The 18,033-nt window shown below is 36.2% G+C and overlaps 1 protein-coding gene across 13 annotated transcripts in view; it reads left to right on the top strand.

The window, feature by feature from the left end:
• The window catches only part of HECTD1 (HECT domain E3 ubiquitin protein ligase 1), an 87,697-nt gene that overhangs the window by 30,232 nt on the left and 39,432 nt on the right, over positions 1–18,033 (top strand). For all 13 annotated transcript variants that reach the window (XM_070587222.1, XM_070587252.1, XM_070587242.1 and 10 more), the window contains exons 6-15: positions 53–323; positions 1,092–1,168; positions 1,254–1,352; positions 4,301–4,415; positions 5,423–5,597; positions 11,218–11,356; positions 11,548–11,718; positions 15,675–15,897; positions 16,442–16,705; positions 16,801–16,877. In XM_070587222.1, the coding sequence (XP_070443323.1) occupies positions 53–323; positions 1,092–1,168; positions 1,254–1,352; positions 4,301–4,415; positions 5,423–5,597; positions 11,218–11,356; positions 11,548–11,718; positions 15,675–15,897; positions 16,442–16,705; positions 16,801–16,877 (1,611 nt within the window). The remainder of the gene's footprint in view (positions 1–52; positions 324–1,091; positions 1,169–1,253; positions 1,353–4,300; positions 4,416–5,422; positions 5,598–11,217; positions 11,357–11,547; positions 11,719–15,674; positions 15,898–16,441; positions 16,706–16,800; positions 16,878–18,033) is intronic.

The following is an 18,033-nucleotide window of genomic DNA, read 5'->3' as shown; positions in this document are numbered from 1 at the left end:
TTTTTGTATAATGCAAATGTATTAAATTTTTTTTCTCCCTTTCTCTTTCTAGGATCTCCTGAGGTCAGAGCTTCCAGATTCTATTGAAAGTGCGTTGCAGGGTGATGAGAGATGTGTGCTTGATACCATGCGTTTGGTCGACCTTCTCTTGGTGCTGTTATTTGAAGGACGAAAGGCTTTGCCAAAGTCTAGTGCTGGATCTACAGGCAGAATCCCAGGACTCCGGAGACTGGATAGTTCTGGGGAGCGCTCACATCGGCAGCTTATAGACTGTATTCGAAGTAAAGATACTGACGCACTTATAGATGCAATTGACACAGGAGGTCAGAAAATGTTTTTTAAATAGAAAAAACTGTGAGATATAAGGAATTGTATAAGCAATTTCCAGTTTCTAGATTTTGAACAGTATTTTTAGCAATTGTGCCAGATAACAGAATGGCCAACCCCTTCCACATCCTCCCTTCTCCCCATGTATATAATTATCAGCCTGGTGCATGGTAAGATCTGAGTAAATGCTTATTGAATGGGTAAATGAAATTTACCTGTTTTACTGTCAGAAGGAGATCTTGCCAGTTTTAAGGTGAACTGCAGATTGAATTTAGGGCTGTTGTTTTCTCAAGATTAATGGAAAGTGACACAAGTAAATTATAGTAATATATAGTAAATTTTTGTATACTGCTTCATGAGGTGATGAGCAAATACAAATTGGTGAAAGATGTTTCTGGGTCATCAGTCTTGTCTTTTGTGTTCTTTTGATGTGGATTAGTTTCTTTTCCGCAGTTAACGGCGTGAGGCAACTAGTATCCTGTTAAGTTGTGTTATGTATTAGTTTTTTTCTTTCTTATTTTATGTGTACTTTATTTTTAAGGCTTAAAGCCTTGTGAATCCTCAGTGGTTTAAAAATTTTAGAGTACTTTTTCTGCGCAGAATTTGCTGATTATTTACTACTTTATAGTTGACCTAAATGTTTAAAATTGGCTCTGTGTTTAGTGATTATTAATAACAATCTTTAAATGGTGTCCAGTTTAGAAAAGTTCAGTATTATTTTGTTGGCTTTCAAAAACTTAGCCTGTTTTCCTTCAAACTTCCAGCCTTTGAAGTAAATTTTATGGATGATGTGGGTCAGACTCTGTTAAACTGGGCCTCAGCTTTTGGAACTCAGGAAATGGTAAGTTAATGAATAAAAGCTAATGTTTTAAATCAAAGATAGAAATAATAATAAGGCAACTTTATGATTCTTCATCATTTTACAGGTAGAATTTCTTTGTGAAAGAGGTGCTGATGTTAATAGAGGTCAAAGGTCATCATCATTACATTATGCTGCATGTTTTGGAAGACCTCAAGTAGCAAAGGTAAAATCTAGGTTTTTAAATTAATTTAACATTTAACATTTACATGGTTCCAAAAGTTTATAAAAACTTTTATTCTGCTACGTCATGCTTCCATTCTGTCTCCATTTACCCCATTTCCCCTTGCCCAGTATAAGTGTTTTTTATTGGATTTTTTTGGTTTATTTATCTTTTCAGTGTTTCTTAATGCAGATACAAACAAAAATAAACATGTATGCTTATTTCCTCCTTTTTCTTATACAAAATTTAACATTATGTACACTGATCCATACTTTGCTTTTTTCGTTTAGTAATATATATTGACGACCTCTCCCTATTAGTATTTGGAGAGCTTTTTTACATCCGTATACTTATCCTGTGTGGGTGCACTGCACGTTTATTCAGCCAGGCTCCTATCGCTGAACAGTTGGTTGTTTCTGGTTTCTTACTCTTGGCAATGAATAACTTTGTACATATTTCTATTTGTATTTATCAATAAACCAAAATATTCTATTTGCAGAAGAATCTTGGCATCTTTGACTCTTAGATTAACAAAGGACTTTGGAGAGTACTTTTTACAGTTAGGAGAAATTGAGGTCCAGAAAGGTCAAATGATAAGGTTTGAACCAAATGTATGATCCAGGTCTCTAGAATCTTCATATTGTGGAGTAACTTGGCATAGTGCAGTGTCGGTCTGCCAGAAGTCAGCACACCTGGATTCAAGTCTCAGCTTATTAACAAGAAAGCCTCTGTGGCCTTGGGCACGTATTTTAACTTTGACTTGCAGTTTTATCAATAAAATGCATATATATTCCTAGCATGATTATTGTAATAATTAGAAAAAATACATGAAAAGCACTTAGGATAGAAGTCAGTGCATCATAGATTCTCAAATGGTAGCTGCTATTATTGTCATCTTTATATTGTAAGAAAATTTTTGGTAACATCTTTGCTTTCTAACCTGGGAAGGGTGATCTCTTCAAACTTGAATTCTGTCAGTTTGAGTTAGTTAGTTTTTACAGAGAATAATGCTTCTAAGGGTGATAAAAATTTTTATTGAGACATTTTCTTTTGACCCATGCTATTTTGCAGTTATGAGGGGCTGAGTGGGTGAGAAGGAGCCAAATGAATTGTACCTAATCCTAACCTATTTTTTTCTTTTTTGGATTTATTTAGAAAAATTTTTTTAAATTTTTAATTTTTCTCCCCAAAGCCCCCTGGTACATAGTTGTATATTTTTAGTTGTGGGTCCTTCTAGTTGTGGCATGTGGGATGCTGCCTCAACATGGCTTGATGAGCGGTGCCACGTCTGCGCCAGGATCCAAACCGGCGAAACCCTGGGCCGCTGAAGCGGGGTGTGCGAACTTAACCACTCGGCCATGGGGCCGACCCCCTAACCCTAACTTATTGATTATACATCAGCTCACAATGAGCTGTAGCTGCCATTACTAATAATGATATAATAGGTAGTACTCACTGGGTACTTATTCTGTGCCAGCCAGTGTCTTTAAACATTTAACATGTCCTATTATTTAATCTTCACAGATTTTTCTGTTATTAATTGATTCTAAGGTATACCTCCACATTCCTCCTCATACACATTTTAACATCTCTTTAATAGGTCTTATAATTACTGTTGCTCAGATAGAAATTATAGTGTAGTTCATTACCTGTTGATGCAACAATAATTGTGAAATGGATTTTAGTAACTTGGAATGAATGAATGAAAAATCCTGTCTGATAGAGGAGTAGTCTCAGAAATGCTATATCACTAATGTTCTTTATGGCACATATGACAGCGTTGTGTATAGAAACATAAATATGATGACTTCGAATCAAAAAGTAATTAATTATGAAGAATTGTGCTCAGGATGTGAAGTTACAGAAATACCTTATGTTTCATTTATATTTTCTTATTTGTGTTTGAAGTAACATGAAAAAAAAATCAGTTTAAAAAAATTCTTTCAGTGAGTTAAAAAATAAATTCCAACCAATAAGCCAGCATTGTTGCGAATTTTAATTGGCCTTGTTTTTTCTCTCTTAGTGCTACTTAATATCTAATAGCCTATGGCATCCTTAGATTTGGTGAAATACTGAATTATTATAACTCAAACCCCAGTAGTCTGGAATTTTTAGCTAGTGCTGCATACTTTCTTGATGTATTCACTTATTTGCCAGATATATCTACTTATGATATCGTAACGAAGTTAAAAAGCAAAAAACAAAAAAAAAGTGCACCTCAGGCTGCTAGGAAAAATGTGAGATCTGTTCCTCTTTGAAAGTGTTTATATTCTGCTGGAGACAGAGACTAGTGTCAATTAAAAATTGTTGAAGATGGGGCCGGGCCTGTGGCTGAGTGGGTAAGCTCGTGCACCCCACTTTGGCGGCTTAGGGTTTTGACCATTTGAATCCTGGGTGTGGACATGGCACCGCTCATTCGGCCATGTTGAGGTGGCATCCCACATGCCACAACTAGAAGGACCCACAGGTAAAAAATATACAACTAGGTACTGGGGGGATTTGGGGAGAAAACACAAAAAAAATTGTTGAACGATGTGAATTAGTATTTAAGACCTAAATTTTGTAGTTCATTCTAGAAGAATTAATTTAACTTGTTAATTGTTGAAGATGATTACCATGTCACAGACTGAATACTAGGTCCTCTGTTAAAGTAAAGAAAATGGAAAGAGGAGTTTAATAGAGAAGACAAGTTCAGATGTGAACATACTTAATTTGAGTTATTAATAAATAACCGAGTGAAATTAATGTATAATTTTTTTTGAGCTATAAATAGACCACATTTAAGGTGATATGTGTAAAGGCAGAGATTTGAATTGGTTCTTGCTTGATTTATGTCATTCTGTAAGTCTGCAGTCTAAAGTATATGAGTGTGATCTAAAGTTTGCAGAGTTGGATATTGAAGAAATAAGATGTTAATTGTTATATTCAAATTAAATGCTTTTCTTTTCTAGACTCTGTTACGGCATGGTGCAAACCCAGATCTAAGAGATGAAGATGGGAAAACTCCATTAGATAAAGCTCGGGAAAGGGGCCATAGTGAAGTAGTAGCTATCCTTCAGTCTCCAGGTGAGTGGTAAAATCTTTCCTTTTAAGCCATCTGCTGTTAGTTTTTAGCTTCATGTCCATAAAAGTAGCTTTTTGTAGACATATTAACGTTATATAAACTAACTTTTCCTATGAAGTCAAATAATTATATATGTATACCCTTACATTGATAAAGCTTCAATAGTCTACTGTTCTGTGTCCTTGAGACTTTGGCTGCATGATTCTAGAATGACCAAATTAAAAGTATAAGGGGTGTGGGTATAGTTGGGTATTGTGTAGACAAAGTACTTTAACCAGACTTTTTTTTTTTTTTAAGATTTTATTTTATTTTTTTTCCTTTTCTCCCCAGAGCCCCCTAGTACATAGTTGTATATTCTTCGTTGTGGGTCCTTCTAGTTGTGGCATGTGGGACGCTGCTTCAGCGTGGCTTGATGAGCAGTGCCATGTCCGCGCCCAGGATTCGAACCAACGAAACACTGGGCCGCCTGCAGTGGAGCGCGCGAACTTAACCACTCCGCCACGGGGCCAGCCCCCTACTTTAACCAGATTTTTAAGTTTTCACAGAGTAGATGAATGCAGAGCCTCTGTGAAATAACTTATGGAATCAAGCAGAATATCCAAAATTATCTTCCTAAATTGTGATTCAGCTTATTGGAGGTAGTAATGTTCTTTAGTATTCTTACAAGCACCTTTGATAGATGTAGTATCCTAATTTCAGTTTAATTATTGTTAACTGGGGGCCAGACCCGAAGGCCTAGTGGTTAAAGTTCACTGTGCTCCGTTGTGGCAGCCCAGGTTTTGTTCCCAGGTGCAGAACCATACCACTCATCTCACCTGTCAGTGACGATGCTCTGGCGACAGCTCACAGTGAAGAAGAGCAAGATTGGCAACAGATGTTAGCTCAGGGCAAATCTTCCCCGGACAAACTATATGTATATTGTTAATTAGGGATAATGATAGTTTTGAGTTGGTTACATCTTAATATCTTTTTCCAAAAAACTACTTTATTGAATAATATTTGTCTGCAGGTGATTGGATGTGTCCAGTTAATAAAGGAGATGATAAGAAAAAGAAAGATACAAACAAAGATGAAGAAGAATGTAACGAGCCAAAAGGAGATCCGGAAATGGCACCCATATACTTGAAAAGGTTATTGCCAGTGTTTGCACAGACATTTCAGCAAACTATGCTGCCTTCAATAAGGTAGTTATTCATACTATTTGTATTTGCTAGTTAAATTATGCCAGTTACGTAGTTTTACTTATCTCCCATTTCCAGAAGGATTTGAGGTTTGTTTTAATATTAAAAAGTATGAAAAAGAATAAAAATTAGATTGGAAATTAGATTGGAGAGTTAAATCTTTTCGTTGATGATCTGACTTAAGAGGAGTTTAGAAAATGAAGAGTAGATTCCTAACGTGGTTTTTGTATGTCTCTGAGTATCAACTCTAGAGAAATTTTGATAAGTACAGCAAACATTTATTGAGCTTTATGGAGGCGTTTTTAGTAGGGTTAGTTCAGGATGGCCATTGGAGGAGTTACCCAAAGAAATGAGGCTTGGCTCTTGCTTACTGTACCCTTGCAGGCTAGTGAGGAAGAAGTGAGTGATAATGCAGAGTGGTAACTGATAGATCAGATATATAATCAGAGTTCTCTGGAAATACAGATGGTTTAACAACTAATTGGGCTGGGCGAATTGGAGAAGATCTTATGTAAAAGTGAGATTTAAATTGGGGTTTAAAGGATACTTGGAAGTTTTCTAGGCAGGTAGATTTGGAAGGCTTGGTGGGCAACAGTATGTGCAAAGTCATGGAGGTATGAGTCAGTCCATCCTGATGCAAGTCCTGGTGGCTCCCCCTACAGTGTGTCCATAGTCTGCTGTTTCTGTCCATCTGTTGCTAATTCTCTGGTCCAAGATACCATGGTCTGTAGTTTGACTACTACAGTTGCCTCCTAACTAGTCTTTCTCCTCTTTTTCTCTCTTACCTCTGTACAATCTGTTCCTACATATTAGGCTGAATTATTTTTAAAATCATAGTTACATCACATCACTTTCTGGTTTAAACTCTTCAGTAGCTTCCAGTTGGCCATGACTAAAACCTAACTCCTTAACTTTCAGACTTGCAAAGTCTTACATAAGCCCCACCCAGCTCTCTGACCTCATTTAGTACTGTCTAACCCCTAGCCTATTACACTTACACTATGCTAGCCTTCTTTGTGTTTTTGGAACACTGTGAGTACATCCTTACCTTAGGGCTTTTACACTTATTTTCCTTTGCTGGAACGTTTCTATCCCCAGGTCTTTTGAATGGTTAGTTGCTTCATATCATTCAGGTCTCACTTCAAATATCCATCCATTGACATTTGTCCACTTAACTTAAATTTACCCCAGGACACCTTTCACATCAATCATATTTTATTGTCTCCACAGAGCTTACATTGTCTGAAGTCTTGCTCTTGCTTGAGTGTTTTGTTTGTTTATTTTATTGTCTGTCCCCCTTCTAGAGTAAAGCCATGATAGCTGGCCTTGTGTACTGCTGTATTCCTACAAAGCCGAAGAGGTGTAGAATAGGGCTTGATATTTAGTAGGCCCTCGATGGACATTTACTAAGTGATTGAATGAGTGTGTTGTTTAGCAGTTGCAAGTATTTTGATGTAATGAAGTATAGGATATGTTTGGATAGCTCAGTGAATAATGTTGAAAAGGTAGACAGGAGTCTTTTATGACCTGTGAAGGCCTTTGTGGTCCATGACAATGCGTGTAGGCTTTACCCCGTAGTTATAGAAGGATCACTAAAGACTTGTGAGGAAATTTATTACAGTCAGACTTGTGATTTGTAAAGATCAATTTGGCAGCCCCCTGGAGAAAAGGACTAGAGGAGGGCAGGAACGAATACAGACTACTTCAGGGTTGTTTGTAGTATGAACTCGGACAGTTGCTGGGGTACTGGATTGGTGGAAACAAAAGAGCTTGGGAGATGGGTTGTATAGGGATTGAAGATCAATTAGATGTGAGGGATGAAGGAAAGGAAAGGGTGAAGAATGACTGCCAGATTTTTGGCTAAGTGATTGAGAGTTTAGTATTGGTCGTTTTAAGTTTATGAGGTCTTTAGAACATGCAGTTTTGTAGGATTCAAGTACCTTAAATGCCAGTATTATGAGTTGACATTAAAGTGCAAGCAGTCTGCTTTAAATAGGAGGAAAGTGGCGGTAAAATAATTCACTGTGAACATTTAATAACTTGGTTTTTATTCTTCCCCAAATAGCTTTAGGTGTTAGTGGGGCCACTTGTTGTTGTTGTTGTTACAAAAGATTTGAATCATCTTAAGAAATGAGCAAGTTAAATTTTGAACAGGATAATTTGGTAAATTTTTGAGGACTAGCTGTCATGCCAATAAAGAATCTTAAGATATATTTGGAATAAAATTGCTTCATGATAAGGCCATCAGAAAATTATAAAGTATGCCACCATATAACAGAGTTCCCTTATTGGATGATTATTTTCTCTTATCCTTTTGAATGTTTGAAGATTGTCTAAACACAATTTTAGTTTTAACGCATTTGATGCTAAATTCTCTCAGGTGATAATTAGCAGACATATTTAATTGTGGCGAGTAAGATAGTGCATGTCTTAGTTAAGAGCTCAGACTCTGGAATCATCTCAAAGTGGGTCCAAATGCCAGTGCTGCCACTTCCTAGACAGGTGGCCATGGGCAGGGTACCTCACCTCTTCATCTTAATTGGATCATCTCTAAAATGGAGATAATTATACTTAATTTTCTTTAGTTGTGAGAATGAAAATTAGATATGTTAAGTGTTTAGCATAGTGCCTAATGTTTTAGAGGTTTTGAAAAAAAGATACATTTAAAAATTATTTAGCAATATAAAAAACAAGGGGGAATAGGTTAGAATCTAATTTTTTACTATTTCAGTTTAAAATTTGATCAGAAGAGCAAACATAGGTATTCTGATCAGACAGTAAAAGGAGGGTCTCTATACATGGACGTTAGTTATTATCTATCACTATTGGCCTATGCACAGTATCTGCTTAGGAAATAAAAGGCAAATAAAAACAGGTTTCAAAAACAGGATGGCAGTTTCAATGATGTAGCAGTTTGTAAAAAACCTAATTATTCTCTGTAAGATATTTTTCTCCAGTGTTATTGAGATAAAATTAACATATAACATTGTATTAATTTTAAGTGTACAACGTAATGATTTGATATATGTATCCCTGGAAGATATTAGATGACTTCACACTTTGTTTTTGAAGAAAGGCTACATAGAATTTTGAAGAGGTCCAATAAACATCTTTGGAGTTGTGTCAATAACTAGACAAAGATTGAGTTCACTTTCAGTGACAGAAATTCTTGAAGATCCATTTACTTTCTTTTAAAAAATCACAGTTTGAGCGGCTGGCCCCGTGGCAGAGTAGTTAAGTTCACATGCTTATTCACAACTCACACCCTATTCATCGTAGAGCTGAAAGTTTGTATCCTTTTACCAACCTCTCCCTGTTCCCCACCCCACCCCCTGGCAACCACTTCTCTATGAGTTTCACTTTTTTTTGATTCCACATATAGGTGATACCATGCAATGTTTATCTTTGTCTGGCTTATTTCACTTAGCATAATGCTCTCAAGGTCCATCCATGTTGTTGCTTAACAACATTTTAAAAATCAGTTTGCCAAGTATGGATTCAGTAGTGATACACGTTCAGTACATATGGAAGTGTTTAAACTGTCAGATCCAAGAGTCTCTACTGAAGACATCAAACTTTCCACAGAAATGGTGTGATTTAGAATAGAAAAGACTGTAAACTAAATGTTTACCACTTACTTGAATAATACTGTTAAACAGGAAAATTTTATATTGTGAATATTGTGTAAAGTGTACTGGTTAGGAGATGAGTGTGAGTTTAGGCTGTGATTTATTAGCCCTATGACCTTAGTTGACTTAGATACCTTTCTTTTTTTTTGAAGATTGGCACCTGAGCTAACATCTGTTTCCAATCTTCTTCTTCTTCTTTTTTTCTTTTTCTTTTCCCCAAAGCCCACCAGTACATAGTTGTATATTCTAGTTGTAGATTCTTCTGGTTCTGCTGTGTGGGACGCCACCTCAGCATGGCTTGATGAGCTGTACTGAGTTTGTGCCCAGGATCCAAACTGGTGAAACCTTGGGCCTGCAAAGCGGAGTGTGTGAACCTAACCATTTGGCAACAGGGCCAGCCCCTAGATACCTTTCTTTGTGTCAGTTTTTTCATCTGTATAACTGAACTAATAAAACCTATTTCAGGGGCCGGCCCAGTGGCGCAGCTGTTAAGTTCGCACGTTCCGCTTCTCAGCGGCCCAGGGTTTGCTGGTTCGGATCCTGGGTGCGGACATGGCACTGCTTGGCACACCATGCTGTGGTAGGCATCCCACATGTAAAGTAGAGGAAGATGGGCACTGATGTTAGCTCAGGGCCAGGCTTCCTCGGCAAAAAGAGGAGGACTGGCAGTAGTTAGCTCAGGGCTAGTCGTCCTCAAAAAAAAAAAAAAACCTATTTCATAGAGTTTGTTGTGTGGATTAAATGAAGTGTATCGTTTTTAAAATACATGAAAGGGTTTCTGGCTCATAATGGTTCAGCATGTGACAGTGACAGACAGATAACACATAAACATTCTTATGCTGTTTTAATTGAAATAAATCACAATATAAAACTATTAAATACTGATTTTACAACCAAATGTAAATAGTCGTTAACAAAAACTGAAAGGAACTAATTCTGTTAGCAGTTTTCCCTCTGTCTGTCCATCATTTTCTATATGAATTTATAATAAAATACTTTACTTAATTAAAGACTGTACAGGGTTGTGAATTTCTCCTAGGGAGAGTTATGAAATACATAGAGACCACATACTGTAGAAGTATAGCTGGGTCACATGCCTCTCTTGGAGTTCAGTAGCGATTTTTGCCTCTCCATCCTTCTTGGGGAAGTCACCTCAAGTGTAATGATAGCTACAGCTTGGTGCCTAGAATATTATTAGATGCTCAGAAAATATGTGTTAAAAGAATTATTGACTTTTATGTAATAGACCAGTTTCCTCTGAGTCTGTTATAATTTAATTCTGTGTATATGTGTGTATTTTATTTTAAAAGAACAAGTTATTGAGGTTAACAAAGTTGAGGTTAGTTTGTGTGCCTTTATTATCTCCTATGTTCTAAGCAGAGCAGGGATAAAAAGAAGGGAAAGGAGGCATGCCAAGTTGGCAACAGTGGGAATATTTTGGGACATGGGATTATTAGGATCTGTTATTTTCATTTGTATGAGAATATAGTTATAATGAACATGGATTTTAAATTTGGCAGAGGACAAAAATGCTTATCTCAAAATTTGATTTCCATATAAACTCCCAGATGTTTTAAGTTGGTTAAGCTTTGTGTTTCGTATTATAGGAAATTTTAGGTTAGTTACAATTTATGCCCTGTATTTTCTTAGTAATTACATTATTCTTTACTTGTTCTTCTAAAATTATCCTGGCATATTAATGTTCATGCTGGTTAAATATAAAATAGAATAATAGCACATTTAAGACAATTATAAAAATAATTTCAGTTTTGGTGAGCTCACTATACTGATAAGAGAAAATAAATGAATTACCTCAAAAATGAGCATAAGCTAGTGCTATCTTATTTTTTTATATTCTTTTATTAAGAGTACTTTTTAGCAGAATATATAAAACTTAACATTGTGTATTTTAGTTTTCAAGAATGTATAGTTGCATTTTATTTTATTTTAGCTTATCACGGCTTCCTAAAATTCTTTTTTTTTTACTTTTCAAGGAAAGCTAGTCTTGCTTTGATTCGAAAAATGATTCATTTTTGCTCTGAAGCACTGTTAAAAGAAGTTTGCGATTCTGATGTTGGTCACAATCTGCCTACAATATTGGTGGAAATCACTGCAACTGTCCTTGATCAAGAGGTCAGTTTTTAAATTTTTTTTGAAACTCCTTTGGTGTTAATTCCCTTTAGATATTGGTCAGTAAAATGTTTAACTGTTGTCCTAATTTCAGTAAATCATTTTGTCTGTGCACATTATTGCATTTGTCTATTCCAGGCAGCTCAACTTATTTTTATAATTTTTCCTTAATTTCCTTTTTTTTCTCCCCTCAGGATGATGATGATGGCCATTTGCTGGCTTTGCAAATCATAAGGGATTTAGTAGATAAAGGTGGTGATATTTTTTTGGATCAGCTAGCCAGACTTGGTGTAATTAGCAAAGTATCAACTTTGGCAGGTCCTTCCTCTGATGATGAGAATGAAGAAGAATCAAAACCAGAAAAAGTGAGTGGTCTTAATTATAGTGGTATTAAGAATAGAGTTTCCTTTGAGGAAATCTAGTTCCAGTTTACGAAGGGTTTTGATAAAATATTGGCAATATGAAGTAATATAGTTTAAAAAAATTTTACAAATATTATTGATAAAATTTAAAACTTATAGAAGAGTTGCAAATAAGGAATATCAGAGTATCCTCTATCCAGATTCACTAATTATTGACATTTGGCCCCATTTGCTTTATCATTTGCACACTCATTTATGTATATGTGTATGTGTGTAAGTGTGGGTGTACATTTAAAAAATATTATTTGAGAGAATCTGGATACATAGTGCCCCTTTTTACACCTAAAAAGTTCACCCAAGACCGGGACATTCTCTATAATCCTAGTATAGCTATCAAAATCAGGAAATTTAATGTTTATATAAAACCATATCTAATCCAGAGACCATGTTCAAACTTGCCATTGTCCTTAGTAGCAATTTTTTTCTTCCTAATCCACAATCCAATCCAAGAACCTGCAACAATTTCTCAGCCTTTCTTTTTCTTTCATAGTCTTGGCATTTTCGAACAGGACAGACCATTTAATTTGGACTTTGACTCTTGCTTTGCATTTGTCATATTTCTTCATGAGAAGATTCAAGTTACATGTTTTTAGCAGGGCAACTATAGAGGTGATGTTACATCCTTGTCAGTGCACAGTGTGTTTCTCAGAGGCACATGAGGTCTGTTTGTTCTCATGCTGATGATGTTAATTTGGATCACTTGGTTATGTTAGACCCTGCCAGGTTTCTCTATTGTCAAGCTACTCTTTTTTCCTTTTGTAATTAATAAGTAATTTGTGGGGAGATCATTTGAGATGATGTAAATGTGCTGTTCCTCATTAAACCTTTACCTGCTGGTTTCAGTATCCGTTGATAATTCTTGCCTTAGATTACAAATTTAGAATATACCTTATCTGTCTCTATTGATTGCCAGAAATGATTTAGTCCTAACAATTAGTGACAGAGTAGTAATATTTTTGAGAAAATGGTAGAGCATAGGTTATGATGTTAGAATCCTGAGAGTGATTTTATGTATGTGTATGTGTTTGTGTTTCCTAAATTACTGGAGGACTTAAGAAAAGAGAAAACAAGAAGTGATGTCTGGATTCATCCCTCTGGAATTCTTGCATTCAAGAAACAGGTCACAGGGGCCAACCGTGTGGCTGAGTGGTTCAGTTAACACATTCTGCTTCAGCAGCCCAGGATGTTTCACCAGTTTGGATCCTGGGCACGAACCTAGCACCACTCATCAAGCCATGCTGACACAGCGTCCCACATAGCAGAATTAGAAGGACCTACAACTAGTGTGTACAACTGTGTACTGGGGGTCTTGGGGAGAAGAAGAAGAAAAAAAAGAGGAAGATTGGCAGTAGATTTTGGTTAGGGCCAGTCTTCCTCACCAAAAAAGCCTGCAAAAAAAAATAGATTAATGACCCACAGGGACCAGTCAGTTTTCAACCAAAGTCCTAAGGCACTTCAATCAGGAAAGGATGATCTTTTTAAAAAAATGATGCTTGAATAAGTAGATAACAATGTAAAAACGTGAAATCTTGATCCTTACCATATAATAAAAAAGCAAATTAACAGAAAATGAATCATAGACTGAAATGTATTGACTAAAATTGGAAAACCTCTAGAGGAAAAAGAAGAAAATCATAGTGATCTTGAGCTTGACAAAGATTTCTTAAATAGGACATTAAAAGGTTATATTGTGAAAAAAAATTCAGTAAATTGTCCTTCATCAAAATTAAACTTTTGCTGTTAAAAATATTGTTTAGGGAATAAAAAGGCAAGCCAGAAAATTCTCTTGGATTTTTTTTTTGGTCTGAAATGATCTTTACTTGGCCTTCATTTTTGATGGATATTTTCAGTGCCTACAAGGACTCTTGGCAGATCATTTTCCAGCACTTTAAGAGATGTTCCATTGTCACCTGGCATGCATAGTCTCTACTGAAAAATTTCCTGTAATTCTCATCTTAATTCCTTTGTATGTAACATATATTCCTCCTCTGGCTGTTTTTAAGATTTTATTGCTTTTTTGTTTGTTTGTTTTTAGCAATTTGACTTTGATGTGCTTTGCTGTATTTGGTGTGTGTGGGCACATGCACATGTGGGTCTCCAACCCTGCTCAGGGTTGTTTAGTTTTCTTTGATCTGTGGTTTTTGTCAAATTTGGAAAAATTTCATCTCTTGGTCCAGGATTTTCTGCTTTGGCTGTTTGGAATGGAAATATCTGACCACTTTTTGTGGTCTTGGGTATTGTTCAGCTTAGACTTTTCCAGTCATTCTTTGCCCAACCTTAAAGAGTATCACTCCATACATGAGTGGTCTAGTACTCAGTAGAGACTCATGGTGACCACTTTACAGATTTCCAGAGGTCTTTTTTTTTTTTTTAATTTTATTTTTCCTTTTTCTCCTCAAAGCCCCCTGGTACATAGTTGTATATTTTAGTTGTGGGTCCTTCTAGTTGTGGCACATGGGACGCTGCCTCAGCATGGCCTGATGAGTGGAGATAGGTCTGTGCCCAGGATTTGAACCAGTGAAACTGTGGCCTGCTGAAGCAGAGCCACAGGGCCAGCCCCTCCAGAGATCTTTTTTGCTTGGTTCCCTAATGCTGAACTCATCCTCTACATGTTCCGTTTACCTCAGTCTCTTCAAACAGGTCTCCATTTTGTTAACTCATACTGCTACTGGACTTTGTGTTCTTTCTTCTTAAGACCTTAGCCAGGGGCCGGCTTGGTGGCATAGTGTGTTAAGTCTGCGTGCTCTGCTTCAGTGGCCTGGGGTTCACGAGTTCAGATCCCAGGTGCAGACCTACAGACCACTCATCAGCCATGCTGAGGTGGCATCCCACATACAAAATAGAGGAAGATTGGCAACAGATGTTAGCTCAGGGCCAGTCTTCCTCACAAAAAAAACGCCACAAAAAAACCCTCCTCACCTTAGCTAGAAAATTGTGTCTGGGCTTAAAAGACTTAACTTTGTTTGTTTCCATTTTCTGGAGATTGCAGTCCTATGTTGCTTGTTTTCCAGTGTTTGAAGACACTTTTTCATATATTTTCATCTAGTTTTAGGTTGTTTACAATGGATAAACAAGTCTTGGTCCTTGTTAATCTGTCATGGCCTGGAATATAAGTACTTATGTTTAGAGAAATTTATCACTCATATTTTAAAATCTTATTTTAGTGTTATAAGCCACTTCAGGGAAGAAAAGGTAAAAAATACTTAGTTTTTTAAAATATAACAAGTCTTTATCAAGTCTAACGGACTTTTCCCATACATGCACATATGCACACACCAAGTTTATATGTGTTTGTGATGAATAGTCTCAATATTTAAATGGTGTCAACAAAATTAGAGGCTACCAGGCTAAGCAAACAATATTTAGAAGTTGTTGGGTTTTTTTAAACATGCCCTATCTAAAATATTTTTGTGTTCATAGGAATGATCCAGTATATTTGATTCACTTGACTAAGGATGGGGCTTTACAATTTATTCTTAAAAAGCTTCTTTGGTGATTCTTGCATTGCTAGGTTTGGATATCGTTAATTCTGTCTAAGCATCTTTTTTTTTTTTTAACAAATAATCAATTAGGCCCAGAGATGTAGTTAGTTTACCGAGGTCATAGGTAAATGGCTAGTTGTATGTAGACCCAGTCTATTGGTCTTCTTTACCACTACACCTGGAAATGTCATAACTTAGGTGATTATTTATATGACTTTCTTAACATTTTCAGGACTTATTTGTAAGATTTAGTTATAGATAATTAGTTGAATAAATACATATTAAACTAGAGACAACTGAATATTATGTTCAGGATGTTTTAAATCTAAATTTGATTCATGGTCATGTTTAAAATACTTATGAATATTGGAGTAGAAATTATTTTCCATGTTTCATTGAATAATTTTATACATTTAGGAAGATGAACCACAGGAAGATGCTAAAGAATTGCAGCAAGGTAAACCATACCATTGGAGAGACTGGTCAATCATTAGGGGAAGGGACTGCTTATATATATGGAGCGATGCAGCAGCCTTGGAATTATCTAATGGCAGTAACGGATGGTTCAGATTTATCTTGGATGGAAAACTTGCCACCATGTATTCAAGTGGTAGTCCTGAAGGTGGATCAGACAGTTCAGGTAAATGAAGGTTTCTATTAAAATGTCTTACTGGTTTCTGTAATTTTGCTAATCTGGTTTTTTTGCTCATATTTTTGCTACCATTGTCATAGAAATAGAACATCCTTGATCATATGGCCAGTTTCTTTAATATCAACAGAGAAAAAGTGTTGTGCCATGAAAGCATTTCATAAATGCCTTTTTCTTGTATGAGACAAGGAATAACACTGTATCTACTTTTAATCTCTCCAGTTTTTTAGGTGAAGCTGCCTTTTATCACATAATAATGAACTGCATGTGTGTGATGCTGTCTCAAGTTAGCTCTTTTCCCCAAAGCCTTATGCTTTAAAAAATTATGGCTGTAGGATTGCTTTTATGCCTAACTCTATTTCAAACCAGTAAGAGTATACCAAAGACCAAAACTCTGCTAATTAAGCTTTTTTAATAAAACTGCTATTCTAGTCGGTAGTTTACTTTTAAAAAAATGGAATATTTGAAAGGAATAAGGTTTTAAAACAATATTTGAAAGGAATAGGGTTTTAAAACAATCATTTTGTCTTTATAGAAAGCAGAAGTGAGTTCTTAGAGAAATTACAAAGAGCTCGAGGCCAAGTAAAGCCATCTACTTCAAGTCAACCTATACTCTCAGCACCAGGACCCACTAAGCTCACCGTAGGGAATTGGTCACTGACGTGTTTGAAAGAAGGAGAAATTGCTATTCATAACTCAGATGGTCAGCAAGCAACAATACTGAAAGAAGATTTACCTGGTTTTGTATTTGAATCCAATAGAGGAACCAAACATTCATTTACTGCAGAAACTTCTCTGGGTAAGTATATACGTATGTAAGTTTAGCAGATAAGAATAAATGAATATGTTAAATTGCAATAAAATTTGCTTTGTGAAATGTCCCTTTTTTTTAAGGTTCAGAATTTGTGACTGGCTGGACTGGCAAAAGAGGCAGAAAACTGAAGTCTAAGTTAGAAAAAACAAAGCAAAAGGTATATCTGTGAAATTTACTGGATTTTTCTGTCTTTTATACTGATGTGGTAAGGCTTCAGTGGTCTAGATTCTAAGCCTTTAAAAAACTGAGCCTTGTAACATAAGCTGCCCCAATCTAACATATTTTAGTTTTCCTTTTTCTGTGCTCATTATTTTATTTTCCACAATATGTATACATTTTATTATAATTTTTATACATACACTAAACACCAACATTAAAACAGACACAAAATGGTAATTGAGACAAATAATACAATTTAAATTATTTTATTGTTATTAATGTCATAAAAACTCTAAACTCATGCTTTAATTTGTTTTTCCTTTAATTATTATTAATGATAGTGATATTTTTAGTGCTACAATGAGATTGAAAGTGCATCATTATATTTTACAGTTCTGATTTAATATTTTGTGATAAAGCAACTTGAATGCCTGGTTGTAGATTGAGATTATTTTGATGCTTAGTCTAATGGCCAACTTAGATGAAATCACTGTTTCAAAAAGATACAGGAGGGGCTGGCCTGGTAGTGTAGTGGTTAAGTTCATGTGCTCTGCTTTGGCCGCCTGGGGTTCACATGTTTAGATCCTGGGTGCGGACTTACACATCACTCATCAAGCCGTGCTGAGGTGACGTCCCACATATGAAGTAGAGGAAGATTGGTACAGATGTTAGCTCGGAGCCAATCTTCCTCACACACAAAAAAATGGATACAGGAGCAAATGTGTTATTGACGCCACCTTCAGAGTCACAATACTAATTTTAAAATTCTGTCCATTAAGTATGCAACAAGGGGCCAGCCCAGTGGCACAGCAGTTAAGTGCACGCATTCTGCTTTGGCATCCTGGGGTTTGCTGGTTCGGATCCCGGGTGCAGACATGGCACCGCTTGATAAGCCATGCTGTGGCAGGTGAGCCACATATAAAGTAGAGGAAGATGGGCACGGATGTTAGCTCAGGGCCAGTCTTGCTCAGCAAAAAGAGGAGGATTGGCAGCAGATGTTAGCTCAGGGCCAATCTTCCTCAAAAAAAAAAAAAAAGTATGCAATGAATTTTTAAAAAAATATGACCAGGGGCCAGACCCACGGCCAAGTGGCTAAGTTTGTGTGCTCTGCTTTAGCAGCCCCAGGTTTTACCAGTTCAGACCTTAGGCGCAGA

Source organism: Equus przewalskii, chromosome 1, assembly GCF_037783145.1.
Source record: "Equus przewalskii isolate Varuska chromosome 1, EquPr2, whole genome shotgun sequence".
Lineage (NCBI taxonomy): Eukaryota > Metazoa > Chordata > Mammalia > Perissodactyla > Equidae > Equus > Equus przewalskii.
Note: the sequence above shows the minus strand (reverse complement) of the source record. Positions and strands in the feature narration are given on the sequence as shown.